Here is a 15887-nt window from a genome sequence, read left to right on the forward strand (position 1 = left end):
TTAAATGTATTCATACTCCTTTGAATATTGTTGAAACCATGGTATAATGCTTCACAGATCCCTGGTATTCACTTCTGCATCTCGCAGCATCTTTCTCTGATATAAAGATTTCAACACCAACACATGAATTCATTTAATATTTTTTAAACAGGAATATTAAATACCCTCTGAGACTCAAAGAGTAATGGAACATATTTGCTGAATTATAGGGTGAAATGCTTTAGGGAAAGTAAACACAAATATTTTATATTAATAAATCTCTCTGGCTTTATTGGTCTTGACTGGCTTTATGATGTGGTCATAGTTTTTAATAGATGCTAATAAATAAGATATGTGGTGCTGGAGAAAAATATAATTCTTGCTAGAAATAATTTTTCTGGGATTTAACAATAGCCCATTCAAACAAGGGAGTCTCTGAAAGAGAATGGCAATGAGTTATTGCCCAATGAGTTATAACTTGCTTGAAGTAAATACATAGTCTCTGATGTATTTTTATTAATTGGTTTTGATATTATATTACCTAAACATGAAGATGTATTCTTTTTTAAAAAATTGACAAATAAATCTGATCTCATTAAATAGTAATTAGTTTGGTATACATAATATCCATATATTATGGAGTTCCAGAAGCACGAGGTAATAAAGAATATGTCAGACTGCTGAATAAATCCTTGTTTTAAGAGTTAATCTCAAACCATAGTTATCTCATTGTTCTATTTTCCTTGATCTTTTAAGTAAGGTTGTTGTTAATATTTCTATATAGGATTTCTAAATTTATCCGTTGGTACAATTATTTGAAATAGCACTTTTCCAGTGGATTAATCCTGCTTCCAAACTAATATATACAAAAAATATAAAGACCCATGGTTTAAAATGAAAAACAAACAAACAAACAAAAAACCTTTGGTAGTAACATTCTAGTAAAATAAGAGAAAATAGCTTTGTAAAATTTTGTTTCATTATTATGGCCAGATTTTTACGTTTTTCCATATGATTGTTGAAGCCTTACTGTTCTGTAATACAAACAATAATTAAATGGACTAATAACTTAATAATTAAAAAAATCAAAGGTCAGTAATAGAAAAATATGATACAGAACTAAGTTATTTTCCATCACCTATGTATAACAAGATTCTATTTCTAGTCCTGCAGATTATTTCAGTATTGATGAAATAACCTTTTTATTCATAATTTGGACATTTTATTTATAATTTGCTTTTAGTTTATTACAATCATAAGATAATTCATTGACTTGAAAAAATTGGGGGCTGCAAAGGGACATAAACTGTTATGTTTTCTGTAGACTCTAATTTTTCCCACCTAGCATGCATATGCCCTGTGGAGAGCCAATCTCTATCCCACACAGAGTTTATACGATTTCAACAAGGCAGACTGTATCCCCAGCTCAGGAGTGGGTTTGTGAGTTAAGCCAAGTGGCATATGTCACTCCCCAGGCCACAGTGGTTGGCTTGGGAATGGTGATAACACTCCATCAGAGGTGATGATGTGCCAGTGGACTTTGCTGGAATTCCTTGCATCGAGGTGGGTGTTCTTCTCTTATAGGATTTCAAGTTCAAAGATGTTAAATATAGAGCAGAGACAACCATTTACAAGCAGGAAAGGAAGTCTGTTACAGCAATACAGCAGACAAGGAGAGAGCAGAGCTGAGAGACAGTGAGTGACTGGGTTCCATAACATCGTTTGAGTTCCTAATCAAGCAGTGATGAAAACCAGAGTTACCCAAGGACTCTACGGTTTCATGTAGCAATAAATTCCCTCCTTGCTTATGTTAGTATGGCTTTTCATCATCTTAAACTGAAATATTTCTAGCTGATATAACAATCCTTGCAGGAAACCGAAGCTCGGGGAGATGGAATATGTTTCCTAATATTGCACAGATGCTAGAAGCATGGCCAGGTCCATTTCTTTTGTAATGAGATGCTATGATGTTTCACCTTCATGGTTTAATACGAGAAACTTTAACACTATATAAATCCACTTTTCAAAGTAGAAACTAAAAATCCCAGGGAGGTAATAGAGGGATAAAGAAAGAGATAGAGATCTGGGATACAAAACAATAGTTTGGCAATGATATCTATCTTCTACCTTCCCTTCGAACTATCAACATCACTGAATACCTGTAAGAAACAATTTTAGGTAATGGTTGTGTCTTCTAAATGGATTATCGGCATTTTTTTTTCCTGTAAAAGGGGAATAATGTAGGTGATAAAATAGGATTCTGAAATTATAGGGCACCTATTTTATCTTGGCAAGTAATTACACAGTCAAATGAATTATCCTCCCTCTGTGTTGTACAAACAGAACAATCCCAGTGCTACCTAACTTTGAGCTGCCAGCTGAGGAAGAAGGCATGATAACTCCTGTGAGTGGGAGGTGACAATTCTTTGCAGTTACCATGCAAAGATAATGTATGCATTATCTCATTTATCTTCACAACAATCCTATAAACCAAACATTAACATTTTCCACATTTTACAGATGTCAGATCTGAAGATTAAAAAGGTTAAATACTTTGGCTAGTGTCACATAGTTGGAAGCAGCTGAGGTAGAATTGGAATCAAGGTGGTCTGTGTCTGTAACCTACCCCCATGCTACACTATATTCTAATAGGTAGAAATGAAACAAAACAACATGTATTTCAACATAGGCACAATGTTGGCCTATATGTGGTCCATTGATAAATGAATGGATGGATGAAGAAAATGTGGTATATATACAATGGAATACTATTTGGCCTTTATAAAGGAGGAAATCCTGCCATAATGCAACAGCATGGATGGACTCAGAGGACATTATGACAAGTAAAATAAGCCAGTCACAGAAGCCCATATGTATTTTAACCAGTCAAGTTTCTTTCCTAGTGGAACAGAAACTGAGGTGCCCTGCACAATTGCAGAGTCTTGTGAATCTCAAGCAATAATAAAGGGCAGGTTGTTTAGTCAGCAAATTCTCTTTTATAATGGGGTTGAACATGTTGACAAGTTTAATGCCTGCTTTAATGAGTTTCATTTTCTCATTTAAGTTTTTTGTCTATGAGACTTCTCTAGATTTTACTGGATTTCTATGAAGTGTTCCATTTTGCCATTATTTATACAAAGTCGATTTAGTATATGAAAGAAAATATATTCTCTAATTTACTCCAAAAGCAGAAATGCCTAATGCTACAACATAAAGTCAAAAACTCCTAGTTGCCCTACCAAATGGAAAATATCAGAAATATAGCAGAATGAATAAAGAAGCAAAATTCCGTCCATATATTTTGACCTGATCCAACCTTAAAGCAGATTGTGAGATCACGAACACATATCTTCTTTGTCCTGCTGTGTTAGATATCATTACTGGTAGGAGAATGGTTTCTTGCAGAGCTGTAGTTACCTCAAAACTTTTCACAGACAACCAGTAATTTTTTTTTTATTATTACCTTCAGTTTGGATAACTGTCCAAGATCTTTAGCAGCAATGAAAATCATCTGGGGTCCCTAGAGATACACATAAAAAAAAAAGAGAAGACTCAGTTTTAAGATCTTTAGTAATAGTCATAGTAGAAATGTGGACAATAGAGAATTTGTTTTATTTCCTCATTATATCTATGACTTTTATGCCAGATGTCTTTAATCAGTCTATTTTACAGATTGGGTCAAAGGTATCTAGAACTTCTGGCAATATAACTGTCCTTATGGGCATCCCACTTCTGAAAGTTTTAAGTCGAAGTTACTAAATGGGTTGCTGCTAATGTAGCCAGTTTAATTTGGCATTTAGATTAAATCTGTGATCTTTAAGTTTTATTAATTCATTTTCATTAGAGGCAACTCCCTTACTCCATTCCTTCCCAAAATCAATGTATGCCAAATTTCAAGATACAGAGCTGAAGAAGGCAGAGCTGTTCCTCCTGAAATGCTGTATAATCAGAGACATGCCTTCAATTCCACCCTCAACTAGAACCTTTTCCTGGAACCCTAAGGTTCTAGGAAGAGTGAAAAACACCGAAATAAACTATCCAAAGCACTACTGGAATGAAAAACTAGAGGCATGCCTGTTGGTAAATGTGACAGAAGTACTAAATTTGGCTAATTTCATTAGCAGCCTAGACTATTTTCACAATAAGTAATCAGCCATTTTGGAGTACCATTCTCCATTGTTTAGTGGAATCTGTATATTCGTTAGGAAATTAAGGACTACAAAGTTAATAAGAACAGCAATCACATCTAATTTTGCTCATATTTTGTCCCCACACCCAGCACAGTGCTTAGTACATAGTAGAAACTCAAAGAACAGGTACTAAATGAATGAATATATAAGATAGCTTCATACTTGGGGATCTCAATGCTAGAGAAAATCGAGGTGATGATGAGCTTTCCTAGGGAAGAACTTACATCAAAATTGAAATGTCATATATAGCATTTCTGCTATAGCACAATGTATGTATTCTTAAAAAACCTCATATTCTACAAAACTGTACACTAGAAATAGTAGGGCTCATGGGGAAAATAGCAGTGGGCAACATAGTCAAAGCTCATACAATTTTATTGCTGAATAACTGTCAAAAACAATAAATGCTACTTTGGGAGACAGCTTAGACAGCTTGCATTTTGCTCAGTGAGGCTGGTGACTTCCTCAAGGAATATTAAAAATGCAACCCCCCACAAAACAACAACAACAACAACAACAAACAGACAAACAACAGAACAATCGAGTACAATTATGGGCTGAGACAGTACCCACACAAGTGAAGCTCTGAGCACAGGGGAAGGATAGCCTGCCATGTGTGAGAGCCATGCAAGGTGTATCTTTCTGGATAGAAGGCCTATGGGCAAGTGGGCCCTCCCCTGCCCTTCAATTTTTTTAAAAAATTAGGAATGAAAGGGCTCCTGCCTGTGTAGTAGCCAAGCTGACTGCTCTCCTTTTCTAAGTTCATAACTTTTCTATTCCAGAGCCTCTCACCTAGGAAAATTTTCATATAAACAACCCAATTTCCAGATTATTCTGACATCATTCTCGTATTGGTTGCTGACTGGTATTACAGAAATACATTGTGTATTGTAGCAGAATAAGGTGTGCATGTGTTTATATATGTGATTTGGCTCCCCTCATATGTAGGCTATCAATGATTATACCACACATTAATGGCATGAAGCAAAACTCAAAGTAATTTATATTTTATCACCCACTGACTGGCAGTAAATCAAGAAAAACATATGTATCTTTGCATCTTGGAACACTTTACAAGAAAACATTTTCTGTATAATTTCATTGGATAAATATAGACCAAGTGTGCATGATTAATGGCATCAGTACATATTTTAGTGTCATTTATAATTACTCCTTATTTGCACTAACTCGTCTTCCTCCCAGAAAAAAAACATTACTTCATGACAGGTGCTTGCTAGGATTATTTTTTTTCTTTGTTTAGCTCAGGATAAGGGAACTGAGATACCTGGACTGTGTATCCATTTGCCCACTGTCTAACTTTGCTGTCAATTGATCTTTTGGTTTATTTCACTGTATATGATACAATCATGTGCTTCAAAGCCACTAAAAGCTGTCTCCTCTATTAATCTCTAAATGGGAAGGTAATAAATAAAAGTAAAATGTAAAGATGAAAAAAAAACCCACAAGGCACTGCTTGATTTATCTTCTTAAACTGTAAGATTTCAGAAAGAAACACAGTGGGGATGTTCTATCCTAAAACTATTTCCCTGGAGGTTCACAGTAAAATTAAAAATTATGTGTAGACTAGATAACCCTATAAATTGAATTTAGATAGATTTTTTTCCAAGAGATAAAATTTGACTGCTATTGCCACTATTTAAAATTGATTTGTATAAGAGAATGTTATTTGAATCATCATTTTAAAAATACTGTATACCAAACATTTTTTTTCCCAAAAGAGATTCAATTAATATTTCATCTGGATCAAAATTGTTCACATAAACAAAAAACAATTAGATGGGTTATTAAAAGTATAATAAAACTTTAAATACTTACTGTTTGGTCTGTCAGAGGAGGGAGAACGATTTGCTTTTCTATTTTGTTAAGAACTAGCTTCCACAGCTCTTTCAAAACTCGTTTCAGAACTGTTTTCTCACAGATTTTTGCTGAGAGACTTAATCTGAAATAGCGCATATAATCACTCTAAAACTCATATCAAGGTATCAACTTATTTTAATGAACAGAAATTCACATTTTTTTCAATACTGAGATTCAAATACCTGAACAGGCCTTTATAATTTTCAAATGCTAAACTTCATTTACTGAAAAAAATACATAATATCAAAAATCTATTTTATCATGCTTTACATTAGATAATTATCTCCTTAAACTGTAGAAAATGAATTCAGAGTATTTCTTTCCTACAATTGCTTTCCTAAATTGACATCAAGACTTCCAAAGTATGTGATTTTCACCTGCATTCCCAACTTGTATTTATCCCATGCCCCATATTCATGGTGTAGGCCAAACACCAAGGAAATACATTTATATCACTACCTGGCCCTGAACCAACATAACAAGATGTCAAAGATGCATGTAACTTCACTCAAGAGCCAATATTTACCAACTTTATTTTCCAGTTTTACTGAGATACAACGGACATATAACATTGTGTAAGCTTAAGGTGTACAACATAATGATTATATGTGTACATAGTGAAATAATTACCAAAATAAGTTAACATTCATCATCTCACAGTTGTAATATTTTTCTTGTGATGAGAACTTTTAAGATCTATTCTCTTAGCTATGTTCAAATATACAATACAGTATTATTAACTATAGTCACTATGCCGCACATTATATCCTCAGGACTTATTTATCTTATAACTGGAAGTTTGTACCTTTTGACTGCCTTCACCAATTGCCCCCATCCCCCCTCCTTGCTCCCAACCTCAGGCAAACACTAGAATCATTCTGTTTCTGAGTTCAGTTTTTTTTTTTAGATTCCAAATTTACAAAGTTTAATAGGTTTAAGGTATCTCTTATAGAGTCTTCTCATGGAGAGATAATGATGGTGACATCATCTGGCAATTATATAACACCTTAGTTTAGAAACCTCTTCTGCAGATATTTCTCATTTATTACTATATCCACTTTAGAAGTCAAAAACAGGCTCAGAGAGGTTAGGGAACTTGTCCAAGGAAGTGAAACTAATAAGTGAGGGCTGAAATTCAAAGTCAGACTATTTTCCTCTGAATCCAGTATGTCATCCAAAGCCCCACCTTGATAAAGGTGTTTGTGTATGAAAGCCCAGAAGTATATGAAGACACAGTGCTGCATACATATTTACTTAAAGTACCATAATATGATGTGAACTCTTTGAGATTCCTTTAATGGGAGTTAATTAATCTGTTTCACAGTGGACTAAAGGTGTCATTCATATATATATATATATATAGTCAGGGTAGCCTCATTGACTCTAAGTACTGTGCATACTTTTGGACTCAGAAATTATAAGCTGAGTTCTGGTTCTGATAGAATCAGAAATGACTGTTTTAAATATTTATTATATAATATTAACATTTAAATAACTAACTTGTTAATATTAAAAGGTATGTGGCATGTGAGCAGCAAAGGGAGAGACTTTCAAAAATACATTTTCATGTAGAAGTATTTTTCCTAACACTACTGTATGTGGACACCTAATACACATAAAACACATGAAAACGACCTCCTTTGGATGAAGAGAAGAGTTGGGACCCCTCAGGCATATCCACGGAACTCCATACGTAGCCCCACTGGTTTAGAGGCCATTGTTTGGAGGTCGCATGTCTAGCCTGCTAGTGGCCATTATCTGGACACAGCAGAAGCCAGCAGATGTGTCATGGCAGAATAACAGAACCTGAACTCAGACAAATTACTAGGATGTTGTGAGACGCAACAGATCTGCCAATTTTGCAGCAGATGTGTAATTTTCATTTTCAAAAGGTCTGAGTTTAAGAACCGATCTTGTTTTTACAGTTAGGTTATGTACTTGGCATGTTAACTAACCCTGCTTAGACTGGAATTGAATGAATAGGTGTAAAATCATTGACATGTTTTCAACTCCACGTGGCTTTTCTGTCACCTGGAAGTAGAGTTTACAGCTCATTTTATAGAGTGGTGAGGTCTTGGTGGAGAAAATGAAACAAACAAATAAGATGTTTCACTTAAAGAGGCTGCATAAAGACAAAGAGAACCTACACATTTATAGCATGACGCAATTTCTAAAGGGTTTTTCGCAAAGCCACCTTGAAAACTTTTGGCCCTCTATTGTTCATTTAAAATAACTGGGGGGAAAAAAAAAGGAAAAAACAAAAAACAGGCATCTAACAACTGCATCCTTAATTTAGTCAGAATTAATCAACTTGATAATGTAAGATAAAAAGCACTTATTTTGGAACCTGAGCTATCTAGAGTCACTGACTACAGAACCAATTATCCAGAAAATTTTCAAATGCCATGATACTAGCAGGCCATAGAGATTTTCTATCATATAGTCGATCAGAGTTTCATGAAAACTTTTCCGGCTTTTCTCCCTCCCCCTGGAATGCCCTTCCTTCATTTCCATACATTCAAACCCTATCCACATTTAAAACCCAATCCAAATGGAATTTCTACTGATAGACTGAAAAGGAGATTATTACTCTATACGTGATTGAGTTTATTTGGGTAGCTTTCTTATTTTTTTCTTTCTAACCTATTGGCTCCTGGAGAACAGAATTAATATCTGACTTTTGAAAAATCCCCCCTAAACAAGTGTCTTTTATGGTTACACATTCTGAAATAGCGCTGAGAATTTCTGTAACTCTTCTTGCCTCATATAATAATGTTTTCCAAAAATTTTAAATCTCACAAATTTTTAAAGCTGATAGATGTTTTTTCTATATTTATACACTTTTTCTACTAAGAATTAGAAGAAAATATATATGATGATATAATAAGGTATAATTTTAATAATTAAAACTGAGTAAAGTAAGAATCTAAAAACACTGAGAATAAGGGTCCACCTGCTTTATGTATCAGCCCCATTTTATAGATGGTGAAAGGTCCCTCGGCTAGTAGTTGACAATATCAGGATAACTAAAAATTTCTTGTATGTTCCACAACATTTGGTTACAGTATTGACAAAAATACATAGTTTTACTCATGCTAAATGACATAGTTCTACACTGGTAGTTAGAATTCTAAGAACAGAAGGCATTCCAGTAGGAATTTTAAGAGAATCAGGATTGCTTTGTCCTGATCTCTAGTCACCATCACATTTATAACCAAGTGGTGGTGTGTTCATGTGATTCAATCCTGTGTTATCCACAGAAAGAGCCATATAATAAGATAAAAATTTCAAGGGACTGTGTAAGAAATTAGGTGATAAAAGCCTACATTAAGAAACTAAAAAAAACGAAGTCTTTCTCTGTCTTCTTTTCTCTATTCTTCCCTTTCTTCCCTCCCTTCCTTTCTTCTTTCTGCTACTTTTCTTCTATACTCACTTGCCTGCCTACCTCCTGCTAGCTAATTACCTACTCTACTCGCCCATGTTCTAGATATTTCCTCATAAAGAAAATAAGACTTAATTTGTCTCCCAAATATTGAAATTAAAGTGATAAGAACATTAGTCTTACTTATGTAGTAAGATTATACATAAAGGGAAGTGGAATTAAAATAGAAGTCATAAATATGGAGAAGAGGTTTTCCCTAATTTTTCTTTCTTTTCGTTATCTTTAAAGAAAGGTATTGTATCTTTCTTATTTATTTTGGTCCCTTTGGTATTAATTGATTTGCCACAACAATATTAAAGGAGGTAACATAGGTAAATTACCAGGTATAACATTGGTCCCTTGGTAGGCATTTGAAATTATTTTTTGCTTTCTCTTCTATCTTCAATTCAGGTTTTAAGCATTACTGTCTAAAAAATCATGTCACTGGTTGCTTTAGATCGATAGTTCCCAATTGTGCACACATTTTAAAACATAGGTGCCCTTGATCCTTCTACAAGCTTATGAAATTAGAACTTCTAAGAATAATAACTGAGCAGAAACATTAAAAAAAAAGCAAGTTTTGGTTAAGAACACTGTCTTAGTTGGTCATAAAGGCCTTTGTTCCCAGCGACTCCCACCAACTAGACTGTAACCTCCATGGAGTCAGAGACTGCATCCCCCATTCATCTCTGTCTAGTGCCTACAGTAAGGTTTGGTACAGAAGGACACTCAAATAGCTATTGAAGGTTGAGTTGAGCAGCAATCTACTTGCCTCTGAGCTAATTAATTCTACCCACATTTGCGCTATTCTCTTCCTCAGCAGGTTTCTGACATGAAATCAGCTATTCTGGACTCAACTCAGTCTTTTTTATGTCCAGTGGGTTGCAAAACAATGTGTTATCTGAGGAGTATGAAACCCCAAATCTCTTCCTCCTCAGAATAGCAGCCTCCTTGGTTACCAATATTTATTTCCTCTCCATTTTTCCTTTCCTGCAGTCATTCCTGCTTTTTTTGCCATCTAGTAATAGACTGAAAGTGTTTTGCTTTATAATGAATTAATATATTTCTGTAGAAGCCTTTTTAAAGCTGTCTTACATAGAGGAAAACATTTTTTTCCCTTAACCTATATGAGTCAAAAGAGAAAACTGGGTGAAAAACTTACGTTTTGTCCAAGAAGTCCATGAGAGGTCTTAATACAATCTCTGCATCCATTGCCGCGCTGTTCTTATTAGATGCAGTATTTCCATTTGCTCTCATTTGATTTAGTTCAAAACCCATCTGTTTTATACACTCTTCAATGATAAACTGGAAACTAAAAATAAGGAACATAATAATATTGGAATAAAAGCAAGCATCTATGTTCTCCTTTGCTCTTGTCTTTTTAATTCAACCTGGAGGAGATTGACCTGTTTCAAATGGTGTGAATTTCCTTGCTCATTAATTTTCAAATGCAATGTTCAGTTGAAAGAGATTTTGTTGCAGTGAAGCTTACCTGAAACCTATATATGCAAAGCAGATAAAAGTAATGCTCTTCAGGTTGAATTGATTTGAGTAGGGGTTCATTCAGCCCCCACCTCTCACCATAATAGCTGAGATGTTTTTCTGAGAACTGTTTTGAAAAATAACTGTTCTGAAAGATACATGGCATCTGGGTAAACCTTCTTCAATTGGCTTCTGAGACTCCACAACCTCTTGGCTTTCCTCTAAACTCTTTTGGCTGCTCCTTCTCAATTACTTGACCTCTAACTACTGGACTAGGGTTGCCAGACTTAGCAAATAAAAATCCAGGATTCCCAGGTAATTTGAATTTCAAATAGTGAATATTTTTTAGTATAAGTATGTCCTATGCAATATTTGAGACACTGTCATACTAAAATTTTATCTATTGTTGATCTGAATTCACATTTAATTGGGCATATTCTATATATTATCTGGCAACCCTATATTGTAATTTTCTAGGCTCGATCCTTGGACCACTCCATTTTTCCATCAAAAATCACTTTCTTGGCAATCATGTCTAGTCTCATGGCTTCCATACCATCAGTATACTAGTGATTCCAAAATATACATCTGCAGACATGCCATCTAATGTGAACTCCAGACTGTTTTATTAAACTGCCTATGTAGCCTTTCCACTTAGAAGTCTAAGTTTCTCTTATATCCAACATCCAATTCATCACAAATCCTCATGAATTATCCTAAATCTGAGAATCTATTACTTCCACAAACCTACTTACACCAACCCACCATTATCTTTCATCTGAACTTGTCTAATAATTTCCTAAATTGTCTCTCTGTTCAACCCTCTACAGATATACTGTTAAAATAGAAAGCAAATCATACTCCTTTCTTGTTAAAAAATCTTGAATGGCTTCCAGATCCACTTAGAATAAAACCTAGAATGTATTTTATGGACTTAAAGCCAAACATAATCTGACCCTGGAAACTTCCATGATCTCATTTTTTTGAGACTCTTCTCTTGGCCACAATAGCCTGCCTGGTGTTCGTAGAATTTTCCAAGGATACTTTTATCTCATGGCCACTATTATGTTCCCACCCCCATGGAATGTCTCATGGGTCTCTTGGTCTCTCGCTTATTTCAGGTATATGACATATTTCATGCCCTTAGAGAAATCTTCTTGAACACTTAATGTGAAATGACATTTCTATCATTCTCCATCCCCTCATAGTTCTTTTTTTTTAATTGCACTAATATTTGATATGTTGCATAGTTTTCATTTATTTGTTCACTGCCTGTTGCTCCAACCAGAATGTAAGTTCTATGAGGGCAGGGAACTTTTCTTCAGTGCTATATACCCACACCGTGGAATAAGATGTCACATGTGGTACAAAGAAGTTGCTCAAGAAATAATGATTGAATGTATCAATAGACTCTCTTTGTTCGACCCAATCCTATTGCCTCACCACTCTAAGGATTTAAATAGTCTGTGAAGAGTAATCCCTAGCGTTTTGTTTTTTTTTTTTTCCAGTTTTTATATCTGTTCATCATTTTTGATGGTTTTTACCAAAGTAGCAACAAACGAGATTTAAATAGTGGAGACTTGGCATCACCATCATTCCTCTATATTTTCTGTTACTTCCATATTCCCAGAAACAGGAGTAATTATAACACATGTGCAGGCACGCAAGAAAAAATATGAGGATAATTAAAGCCTGGAAAATGGTTATATCAGTGGAATAGTAATGATTAGAGTGAAAGAGTTCATTTTAGTATTGCAATCAAATCAGCCCCACTCCTCTTCTCCCTCCACAAAGATTATAGACTTCTTATTAGTTGAGAAATATCCAAATGCACCAATTCCTCAAATCTTGTATAGAATTTTAGGAATTTTTACTATATAATGCTTCCATTATTAAATAGAAAGAATATAAATATTTACCAATGTATACATGCATTCTACAAATAATTAATACTATGTGCCAATCTCAGTTACTAGGTGCTGAAGATACATTAATAAACAAAACAAATAATTTTTTTTTTCGTAGCACATTGGAGAACTTTTATTTTAGAATCTATATTATGAAAATATTTTAATTAGCCTATTGTTTAATATTTCATTTTCTAGTTTTTTTGGTTACCCAATAAAGGAAATCTCCAATAGATTTTAATGATTTCAACTTAGGTGTTTTTCTTGCTCTTGGCTCTTTTATAGTAGGTTTATAATTTTGAGCATATAAGCAAAGCTTGATTCTACTTATACCATCATGCTGGCCTGTTTCTATCACTTCTTAACTTTCTTTATTGTTGACAACCTTCTTGCCCCTCTGGACTTGGCATTTTTATTTGGTCCTGTGATCTTTGGATCTCAGCTTGCCCTTATGGATGTAGTTCACTTCTTGGCTCTCTGCATATTTATCTAATGCAATAAAACATCTTCTTTCATTCTCAGCTCCAAAGGAATCCAAACGTATGACCATTTGGCCTTTACCTGGCTGGACCTGCCTTTGAATTTTTGTCAGGTAGTAGTTGTGGGGAAGTGTGATGGGGATGATGGAGAAGGTAAGAAAGGGGTGGTTGGTAGTGGTGGCAGTGTGTGTATTTAGTGAAGGTAGATGTGGTAGATATTTGGGGCAATAAAAAAGGAAGGTAAATAATGCTGGAAATTTTGAACTAGTTGATTTACCACTGGGTCATCAGTGATTCTGCTGAGTGTAGATAATAATCTTTTGCACTGATTCTCAAATCAATGTCTTGGGGTGGAGGATAGACCAAGCAGAAGGCATCACATTCATATTACAAAATTGTGCACACTGGTTTCTACAACAGACTCATATGGCATACTCCCACCAGAAGCCAGCTCTGTATGTGAGATCAGACATATGGAAGAAGGGTTATAAGTGTATGATATACTGGCATTCTATCTTGGCATGAGTCCAGGGTGAATCAACACCTGCATCTCATCTAAAAATCTTTTGTCTCTATAATTTTTTGGCAAATTCTATCCATTTTTTTTGGTTGAAAAAGTCTTGTATTAATCAGTTTGAATTATTACCAGTTAATGACAGACTCTGTGAGCACCCAAGAAGCCAAACATTCACAGAATTCCTAAGAAATGTTCCCAAATTCTTTGTTTACTCAATTTAGCCAGCTGTTGGTACCAAACATATTATTAAAAGAAATGTAGTAAATAAAAACAAAACAAAAAACTAAAAAATGTGTGTGTAAGAAGAAATCTAAGTGGCACAAATTTTGAAAATTTTAAGAACATTTTTACGATAGTACTGAGGTGATATCACTTAGTCTCAGTTCCCAGGTAGGTGCTCTGTGACCATGTCAGGAATCCAGGAATCCGGGCTTCAGATGTATGGTTTGGCTCTGCCCTGGCTTTACTGCAAAATCATCTCACTAGCTACAGATGGAATTATTTAATTGTGAGTTTTAATAACACACACGAAATGGAGTTTGGGCAACTAATTATGCAGTTAATTTTAAAGCTCTAGACCACTAATTTAGACTCTAAGAAGGGTAGATTCAGACTGAAATTATCCAGTTTGACTTCACAGCATGATCACACTGATCACCACGAACTTCCCACCCATCCTGTGTGTGTGTGTGATATAGACCTAGTTAGTAGTGTAGAAAATAAAACCATAGCAACACGGACATAAGAATTATTCTTTTTATAAGGAAAGCATGACATGTGGGTTATTTATTCTAATAATCCTAACCCTAGTAAAACAAAATATTAAATTCTTTCCTGTATTTAAAAACTAATGAAGAAATAGCTACTGGCTAAAAATATATGATGGTTTCAGTGTCTTTTCTTTTTAGTGTCTCTGATTTAAAAGTGGCATAACTAACCCATAAATGTTTATTAAGAGGTATCTTTCTAAATCTAAGTTAAAAAAGAATGAAGTACTTCGAGTGCCATCCTAAGACACCACTCCTTATTTCCTAACTGAAGTTTGCTCTAACATTTTCAAATCATAATTTGTATTTCAGCCTTTATAACCTGATCATTTCTCCCATAAAACAAAACACAAAACAAAAAGTATTATTCATAAAGATGATTTGGCTATATTACAGAAAGCAATTTGAGTATACATTTTAGTTTATATTTTAGTTTCCATTCAGTTTAGTCATCTTATTTCCCATAAAGTTGCAAACACCCCTAGCTGTTATTCCTGGCCCCTTTTCTTCTCCCCCTGGCTTTGCTCAACAATCTCTATTTTTGCCTTCCTGGTTGAAGACAACAGTCTTTCTGCTAACCCTATATTAATTAGTATAAGGAGAGGTAAGCCTAAGATAGCTGACTGAAGGCCTCATCGCTAAGTGTTACCCAAGTCAGTGCTAATGAGGCCCTAAATGTCTGGAACAATGTCTGTCTCTCCAACTCCAGGTAAACAAAACCTTCAAATTAACATGTAAGCAAGTAAGCAGGATCATCCAGGTCAGCTAACAACACAAAACAGAAGGCAGAATGACAACCCCAAGCTCAGTGCAGCAAGGCTACATCTCACTCAGCACCTGAACTGTGAAGGTGGCTCCACAAAGACAATGAATACACCTCAGATACTGAAGAGGAGGCTAAGTATGGGATTTTTCTTTACTTTGCCTCACTCTTATATTTAAGATAAAAAAATATGATGCTTTTGGTGTCTTTTTCTTTTTAGCATCTCTGATTTAAAAATGGCATAACTAATCCACAAATGTTTATTAAGATGTATCTTTCCAAAACCCTATAATAAGTGATGAGTGGAGTTCACAGATAAGAGTAATTTTTAGTTTCATTTAATAACTGAACACATAGTTTAGAATAGTAAGTTGACATTTATTGAGCTAATATTTAAACCAAATTCTGTATGAAATTAATGAACCTCTTCAAAGATGTGTTTGCTTTCCTGTTTATTTTAAAATTAGTGATGAAATGATGCCTTTTTCCTATAGGACCAAAATG

The 15887-nt window shown here is 34.6% G+C and overlaps 1 protein-coding gene across 1 annotated transcript in view; it reads right to left on the bottom strand.

The window, feature by feature from the left end:
- LOC120604618 (protein unc-13 homolog C) overlaps nt 1-15887 on the bottom strand; it is a 348907-nt gene that overhangs the window by 63686 nt on the left and 269334 nt on the right. Inside the window, exons 22-24 of the mRNA XM_039865545.1 lie at nt 10631-10780; nt 6006-6129; nt 3443-3499 (exon numbers count right to left, since the gene is read on the bottom strand). Coding sequence (XP_039721479.1) covers nt 3443-3499; nt 6006-6129; nt 10631-10780 — 331 coding nt within the window. The remainder of the gene's footprint in view (nt 1-3442; nt 3500-6005; nt 6130-10630; nt 10781-15887) is intronic.

This window comes from Pteropus medius, unplaced genomic scaffold (assembly GCF_902729225.1).
Source record: "Pteropus medius unplaced genomic scaffold, Ma_sr-lr_union100, whole genome shotgun sequence".
NCBI lineage: Eukaryota > Metazoa > Chordata > Mammalia > Chiroptera > Pteropodidae > Pteropus > Pteropus medius.